Raw genomic sequence first — 8,307 nt, 5'->3', positions numbered from 1 at the left:
AGGGAACTATCCCGATTTCACAGAACATCCTTCCTTGACTGTTACAACATTACCAAGAACTAAAGTGCCACAAGTCCAAGTTCCATCGCCAGAAAGACACATCCCCATTCCACCACATTTAAGAGATAACAGGAAACAATTCCCTCTTACTCCATTCCTTGAGAAACATCCCATTCTCCACAGCTGGACATACCCCAAGAAGTAATCCAATACAATAGTCTCAATTTATTTGAAATAATTCGGTTTGAAAACTTTTTAATTTAAAATTTACAGCACACGTGGGGAGGAAACATGTTTTGTTACAACTAAAAGTTATCAGAAGAGTGCTGCAGGGCTGTTGTCTTTAATTTAACACTGTCATGGCTTTATTCAAAACACAGTTGCACAAAATCAGTTACTCCAAAGTTTCAGGAAAGAGTCGGAGAAGGAACCGAACCACACTATATACAGACTGCCATACAAAGAGCATTAAAATAGGACAAAACCTCTACAAAATATAAAACCCACCCTGACGTATTTGCATGAAAAGACCACCCACCAAGCAAAAAAGTTTCAAAAGTTATCTGGAGGCTCTGAATTCCTCGTTAAAAAACGCTGTTGCTGCATGCCGAGCGGAGGAGGGCACGGGACTGGGGATGGTGACACTGGGACCGACAGATTAGCAGGAGCTGGGACTGTGAGGGGCTCGGGTTCCATGTGGTGGCTGTGGCTGCTGGGGAAGTGTGGCCTAGGGAAGGGCTGTCACCCCTCAGAGCTCAGTCTGTCTGGTCTCGGGAGCGGGACTCGCTCACCCAAACGAGCCCACTACCCACATCATTTTAATCCATCAAAATAGACTCTTTTTTTTTTTTTCCATTTAAAACTAATTTTATCTGCACCGGTAACAGACAGTTAAGGAAAACCCTGACAGGGAGGTGCTGTGACGGACACACTTATAAATAACAGGTTTCAATCTAAAAACAAGAAGCAAAAGGATGGGAAAACACCTTTTCTCTCAAAGCTGAGCATGGAGCGAGTGCCTCGCCCAGAGCCCCCAGGACATGACGGATGTGCACTGACCCATCCAGGACTCATCACAAACACAGGACTCGGTTGTGGCTGCAAAGGAAGTTTTTACCATGACTTTTCTAGTGTCTTTGGAGATATTCCTTAAAAAAAACACAAAGCCCAAGGAGTCAGCTGTTCCCGAGTGTGGCACCGCCCGCCTGACTCCGCTCCGAGGCCACTGCACAGCTACAGGAGAAACCCGGAGTTAAGGCTCTAGTTGGGGGATAAAAACCACACGCACAGGGAATGGGGCTTTGCAGAACTTCAACCCTGCACGATCTACACTCCACTGAAGGTCACATCAAACTACTGTGTGCAATTCCTACGGAACATCCACAGGGAACCGGGCGACGGGGGACTGACTCAGGCCCAGGAATCTCCCTCTTCCCACCCGCGGGCTCTCCCCAGTTTCCGGCAGCTATCGGCAGCCAGGACAGATACAAAAATAAGTCTCTGGAATAAAGCTGTGTGTGATATTTGGTTCAGGACCTACGTGAGACGTCAGCCAGTGTGATATCACGGCTACGCCGCGTGAAACCCGGATCGCGACTGAAGGAGGAATGCTGGAAGTTGGAAACTTGTTTCCAACAGGAGAGATGATACATCGGGGCAGAACTGTTAGGAATTATTAAAGGCTGCTGGGAAAAGCTTCTCTGCACGTCCCCTGTGCTTGCTCCCAGTGCGTCTCCGCAGCCACTCGATACAAACCCCTGAATATTCCCGACTGTTACACACGAACTGAGCGTTTTGCCTTCAGCCAGATTTACACACTTTAAGAGGTGACATGCAGAGAAGGACCAACTTGGGTTCATCCTTCCCTTCAACGGTTCTAGAAAAGCTGGGAGGGGGGGGGTTGGAAAACAACGCGCTTGGAGGAGTTACCCGTTCACTTCTGCATCAGAAATGCATATTTCATCTATTTTATACATTTTACAGCCATGATTGGTGCAGAATTCCCACAATGACAATGCGAGAGCAAAGTGAGTGAAGGTTTAACAAAGATTTCTACCAAAATGGGTTAAAACTACACATTAATTGCTTTGTTAATACTTGCAGTGACAATGGATTTGGGAGAAAACTTATGGATTGCAACCCTTTATGGAACACAGCTCTTTCAGTTTGCCAAAATACACCCTTGAAGGAATCTAGTGAATACTCCAAACACTGAGCATCGGAGCAAGCAGGAAAACAAAAAGATCTTCTGAAACCTGCTGAGGCTTCACCCTGGAACACCCAAAATGGAGAGAAGCCTTAAAAAATATCACAGGAGTCACTTTTTAAAAAGCTGAAACACGGGTGTCATCTAGTTGGGTGTTTCCAGTGGAATCCCTGAAAAACTCAGCTTAGTGTCAACTGATTTAAGAGACTGTGGAATTTGCCACAGAGCGTTGTTCAATTCATCTTTTTAAGCATAAAAACTTTAAAATCCTGAAGGAAGTTCCCAATATTAAACCCGTGGGGCAGGGGGTTGGACTCGGGGCTAACGATGACCAACACAGCAAAGTCTGTACGAAATTAAAGAGCTCCAAAGAAAAGTCTGGTGGTGGGGGGGGGGAATTTGCCAATGGCTTCAGTGATTATAGGGCTGAAAATTGATCTCTACAGAAGGTTCCTACGGGCTATCAGAGCTTATCTGGAATGATAAAAGGGGCAGGAATAGTAAAACCACACTTCTGCTATAAAAAGTTAACATAGGATTTCTGTCGGGACATCTATGGTACATGGACATACAGAGCTGCATAATCACTATTGCGTCTTCCGTAACTGGAGAGTCTGGTCCTGCAAATTAATCCTCCTCTTCCTCGCCTTCGTCCTCGGGCTCTCGTTTCCTCTTCTCCCCTCGGACGCCCTCTGCTAAGGGAAGAGGGATGCAGGCAGCCCGTTAGCTCTGCTCCCACAGCAGCAGTGCCACAGCCCTTCCACACAGGTGATGGGAACAGGGCATTCCCACGGAACCCCGGCTCCCAGCAGCAGTGCCACAGCCCTTCCACACAGGTGATGGGAACAGGGCATTCCCAACGGAACATCCCTGCTCCCACAGCAGCAGTGCCACAGCCCTTCCACACAGGTGATGGGAACAGGGCATTCCCAATGGAACATCCCCGCTCCCACAGCAGCAGCTGTTTGCTGACTGACTGATCCGCACGGGCCGTATCAAACCGGGGTCAAACTAAGCACGGGATGTTCCACCCCGGGAACTGGTGATATCCAGCAGATTGATTAAAAAATACGTTTGAGAACTAAAATGCAAGTGACCTTTTCCTACCTCCCAAGCTCCCTCTTTAGAGCTGCCCCAACACCCTGCCCAGCACAGCGGTTCCTGCAGGTACCAGGTGGGACATGGTCCCTCCTCTCCCCCAGGGACAGACCTGGCACCAGGATCTCGGACAATATCCTGGAGCTTTTCCGTAGGAAAAGGCCGGATTCGGGCGGCGCGCTGTGCGCTCTGGTGGTGGGAGCTCGCAGTGCAATGCTGCCCCCTCCAATCCAGGAATTCCCCAGGAGTCATTCCCTGGCCCAAGGTCCATCCCGACCTCAGGGCCGCATTTGTACTAAGTGAAGAATTCACCCTGCTCCTTCAAAATCCCCATTTTTGCAAGTGGAAGATCCAGCTCCCAAACCCGCTCCGCTGAGCCCAGTGTACAGAGGAGATGGGGGCCCAGCTGGGGAGAAATTCTGGGACTTGGCTTCACACAGACGTGGAAGCTTTTATGAAAAAAATTATTAAAGAATACTCCAGTAACCCACTTGTTGCAAACAGAACTTGGTGCTCTGGCAAATGCCCCGGAGCAGCACCAGCCTGCGCGGACACCGCGTTTTCCACACGGGATCACACACTGCACCTCAAAGCAGCACCAGCCCCTCACCCTGCCTCGTTCTGTTTGACCATGATGCCCGTGGCTGCCAGCAAAATGTATGGAATTAAGGAGTTACAGCCACTGATGATAAGACTGGAGAGATAAATATCATTAGGGTTCCTGGACAGGCTCCTGGGCTCAGTCTGACTCCCTGCAGCTGCCCTGAAGTGGAACTGCTTACAGAGAAGCCACTTGCAGCTGGATAAAGGGAAAGCTCCAGCTGGTTCTGGCTGCCAGGGCTTTGCCAGCAGAGCCTCTGGGGCACTTGAGGGATATTTGCAATGTATGGAAATAACAAATCCACAGTCCTGCTCCTCTCCGCGCTGGAAAAAGACAATTCCCAAGTGCGCAGGAGATGCAGCGTCTTCCCTTCTAGAAAACTGATGTTTCTGCCTCACTTTTATTTTTACTTTTTATTTGTGTGTTAATTTGCATGTCCCAATCCCGCAAGGGTATAGAATTATAGAGGACTGTTTCATTTAGAACTTCAGCACTTACCTTCTTCCTCCTCATCACCTCCTTCAACGTAGTCGTCATCGTCCTCTTCATCCTGTACAAATATCAGGAAACATTTTTACAGTTGCTGTTAATTGAAGCCTTCCTTCCACACTGATCCCAAGCAGAAATCCTGCTGGGGCAGCAGCTGACCCCAGAGTCTCATTTTATTTGCTTTTCCCCACTGTTCCCTATGTTGTACCAGCTCAGAAGTTACTGACAAATTAACCAGGAGAGAGAGAGATGCCAATGGCTTTTAGATTTCCTTTGTAAGGGCCGAGGACGAGGAGGAAGCACAACAGCATCTTCCCAAGTTACTGTGAAAATGAGTAAATTGTTGTGTTGGGTTTTTGTCTTGTTTTAAGCTGAGAAATGTAAACAATCAGCTCCAGAGAATTCAACAAACCCAAGTCTTGTTTTTATATCCCTCTGCTCGGTGGAACTTTACAACCAGGGGAGAGTGACAAGTCAAAATGGGGAAACAGCCCATCTGACATCTGCCCTTGGAATATGGGAATTGAACCCACTCCCTGATAAGAAGCAAACTCTCACTGAATTTTCATCAAGACTCTACCCATCACCTTGTAAAAGGCGGCTGTTTTCCGCCCCCTGGAACTGGACAGGAACCATTTTCCATATCCACAGAACCCCACAGGAGCTTCCCTTCCTGCATCTGGCAGAATTTACCAACTTTACCTGAATCTCTTCTTTCATCAGGTAAGAAAGACCAACTTCCTCCTCCTCTTCACCTTCCCCCAAATCTGAAGCTCCATCATCTTCATCATCTTCCTCTTCATATTCTCCTGGAGGCCCAGCTTCATTCTCATCATCATCGTCATCTTCATCCCCTTCTGCAGTGAAGGACACACACAGGCCATTCACTCCCCTCTGAATACATCAGGGTGAGCTGGCTCTAACAGGTTTTTCCAGAAGGATTTTGGGGATTTTTACTTTTTCTTTATTCTAAATGCAGGCCACACGTGGGAAACGACCACGATTGTAACCGAGTTAATCTCTGTCATTTTTCCTCTAAGAAAGGCTCCCACTGTTTTTCCATCACAGGCTTCAGGCAAAACTCGACACCTGAAGCAGGTACAAACACAAACTCCTACCAGGGGAAGGGGCTTCACTACAGAACCCAACCCTAAAATATTTTAAGGCAAAGCCAGCTTAACATAGTGCACACCTCTGCTTTGTGGTGACTGGGAAATGCAACACCTGCAGCTCCAAAGGGATGGCCCCTCACCTCCTTCCTGTGCCTGGAGCACTAATCCCTGTCATGGGCCAGGTCAGCAAGTGACAAGACATCACCAGCTGATTTAACACTTAAATTCATTTTCTACTTAAACTATTAATCTGTTTTCAAATATTGGGTTATTTTCACATTCCAAGTATCAACCCCTGGGCTTCCATCGAGTTCTCTTAAATCCAGGCTCCCAAAGCCTACAGGATTTGCTGACAGCAAAAACAGCCTCCCTAAAGACTGCAACCAAGGTGGGACCAAAAGGAAATTTTTTGGTGTGCTTTTGGAACCGAAAATCATATTACACTGAAGCATGGGGCTGAAGCCATTACAAAACCCTGTAAAATTCTGATTTTTTATTCAAAATCGTGTGTGTCCCCTCACTCTGTATCACTCAGCAGCTTTACTGCTGGCAACAACTAACTTAGACAGTATTTGTGTCTTTTTAAAAGTACCTTTAGGCCAATTCCCTTAATCCCAGGCAGCTCCTGCAGGACTCGAACCCTCTGACAGAGTTTTTGCTCCGTCTCAGTGTGTTAACACCAAACACACTCCGGACTCTGCGCTTCAGGAACACGAGCAGCATCACCCTCGTGTGCTCAGGATGTCCCTGCACTACACTGAGACCTTTATCCCAGCAGCCCATTCCTACTCCCAGTTTGCTTCGGGAAGTTACCGTCGTCATCATCCTCCGAGTCCGGTGCCTCGTTGTCCTCCTGATCAAACCCGTCCAGGTACGTGATCTGCTGGAGCAGCTCGAAGATGCTGTCCCTGTAGTCCTCGAGGTTCGTAATCTCACAGTTGAACAGGTCAAGGCTCTTCAGGTTCTTCAGGTTTTGCTGAAAACGAACAAAAAGGGTTTTTCCCCTTCTCGGCACACCCGCGTGGTGCTGCCAGGTACAGCGCGGTGGCAGAATTTACTCTGTCCCCATCCCTCATTTCTAGGCAGTGTTTTTCACCCCAGAAGTTCAGTCCAAGTTCTGGCAGTGGCTGAACCCCCAACACCTGTGCAGATCAACACCCCACAGCTCCCCAAAGCTCCTAAACCCACAGACTCCCTCACACCCTGGGGGTTGGGTTGTGTGTGCAGAGCCCAGATTTGGACAGACACCCCAATCATCCAGAAAAACAGGGGAACAGATCGCCACAGCTCCCTCCTCTGCTTCACCAACCCACTGCTGCTGCTCTCCAGGTTTGCTCCTGGTTGTATCCCACACGTGTCTGAGTCACCTCACAGGTAATGAAAGCTCACCCTAACGAATGAGCACAGAGGGGTCAGCATGACACACCCGGGCCACTCTTCCTTCAAAGACAAAACAAGCCCAACAATCTCTCACTCAGGACATCCCATACCCAACGTGGGAGCATTTCCCAGCAGTGGGGTTCCACGTGCTGTCCTACAACCAGGGCACCGAGTCCATCAAACCAGGACTGACCACGAGACTGACAAACGTTCGTACCAATCCATTCCCAAAAATACTAATGGATTCTTGATAAAAAAATAGCACTTATGAAATCTCCCGAGCCCCTCCCACTTCATACTCACAAGAGCTTCCACAGTGCCAAGATCTTTGATTTTGTTGCCACTTAGATTTAGATATGTGAGATTTGGACATCGCTCTGCCAGGACCTCCAGGCCTCCGGAAATGACGTTGTCGCTCAACTCCAGCTATTGTACAGAAGAAAAAGGAATTAAACAGTTGGATTCTCACCCTTAGATTCAGCTGCTTCATCGTTATTCGTTCTCCCTTTAAGTGTTTAATCACTTTTGAAGAGTTGCTCAAGTTAACAAGCTTTGGCTGTCAAAAAAGTTCCTTTAAGCTGGGAATTATAAAATGCTCCTGGAAGTCTCATGTGTTTGGGCACCTCAGTTTTAAGTTATTAGGACTGGAGTTCACTGCCAGCAATCCACGGGCCTCTTACCAAGGCCTGGTGCTCAGCAAGGCACAGCCAACCTTCACAACGTCCACAGCCAAGCAGTCACCACCCAAGAGTCAGTGAACAAGCCCAGTTGGCCATATTTAACTGGAGACACCCAAAACAATTTCAGATTTAAAAAAAAAACCCAAAATTTCACAGATACAGCACCGTTAGCACCACACAAGTCCAACTGTGAGAGCCAAAAGGCGCGACCGCGGCTCGTCACCTGTGACTTTGCCCTCCCCGAGCGCCGGCGGACGGGAGATACGCACCTTCCTGAGCTTACTCAACGTGGGGAGCTTGGCCAGCGACGTCAGCTCGACGTTGGCCATGCTGAGAAACTGGAGTTCCTTGAAGGAGTCATTGAGCCCTTCGATTTCCCCGTTGCTGGACCGGCAGTTATCGAGCACCAACTCCGTCACCTGCCAACAGGCCACACGTGTGGGTTTAAATTCACACCAGACTCGTGCCCCAAAATCCTCCACTTAACTTAAAGTGCTTTCCTTTCCCCTGAGCACGCATCAGACTCTGCAAAACTGCCACCTGGCCCCAAAACTCCCCCGACGGACCCTGGTACAGCTCCCCACAGCACTGCTGTGTACGCAGCCAACCACCAACTCATCCTCAAGGCTCCCCATTTAACTGTGCATATTCAAAGCCCTCAAACCAGTTTCACTCAGAACCCAAAACCTTCAGACTCCAGATGATTTTCCCAGAGAGTTCTGCAGGTTATTTAAGCCCAAT

At 48.5% G+C, this 8,307-nt stretch overlaps 1 protein-coding gene across 2 annotated transcripts; it reads right to left on the bottom strand.

The window, feature by feature from the left end:
- Nucleotides 1-202: 202 nt before the first annotated feature.
- ANP32E (acidic nuclear phosphoprotein 32 family member E) lies at nucleotides 203-7,995 on the bottom strand. 2 transcript variants are annotated; one of them, XM_008924104.4, is made up of 6 exons: nucleotides 7,836-7,995; nucleotides 7,190-7,312; nucleotides 6,320-6,482; nucleotides 5,097-5,251; nucleotides 4,404-4,455; nucleotides 203-2,901 (listed from the first exon to the last, which is right to left on the bottom strand). In XM_008924104.4, the coding sequence occupies exons 1-6, from the start codon at nucleotides 7,893-7,895 to the stop codon at nucleotides 2,834-2,836; spliced, it is 621 nt and encodes a 206-aa protein (XP_008922352.1). In that variant the 5' UTR covers nucleotides 7,896-7,995; the 3' UTR covers nucleotides 203-2,833. The 2 variants fall into 2 exon arrangements, with proteins under 2 accessions (XP_008922352.1, XP_017923750.1); XM_018068261.3 differs by having other exon boundaries at nucleotides 203-2,898.
- Between the last annotated feature and the right edge of the window lie 312 nt (nucleotides 7,996-8,307).

The sequence above is a fragment of the Manacus vitellinus genome, unplaced genomic scaffold (genome assembly GCF_001715985.3).
Source record: "Manacus vitellinus isolate BGI_N305 unplaced genomic scaffold, ASM171598v3 scaffold_134_pilon, whole genome shotgun sequence".
Lineage (NCBI taxonomy): Eukaryota > Metazoa > Chordata > Aves > Passeriformes > Pipridae > Manacus > Manacus vitellinus.
This window is presented reverse-complemented; position numbering and strand designations above follow the sequence as displayed.

Coding starts and splice junctions, on each gene's coding strand:
- ANP32E (XM_008924104.4), bottom strand. CDS start 7,895: ATGGCCAACGTCGAGCTGACGTCGCTGGCCAAGCTCCCCACGTTGAGT. Junction 7,313..7,835: donor CGTTGAGTAAGCTCAGGAAG/GTGCGTATCTCC, acceptor TCTGTACAATAG/CTGGAGTTGAGCGACAACGT. Junction 4,456..5,096: donor TGATGAAAGAAGAGATTCAG/GTAAAGTTGGTA, acceptor ATATTTGTACAG/GATGAAGAGGACGATGACGA.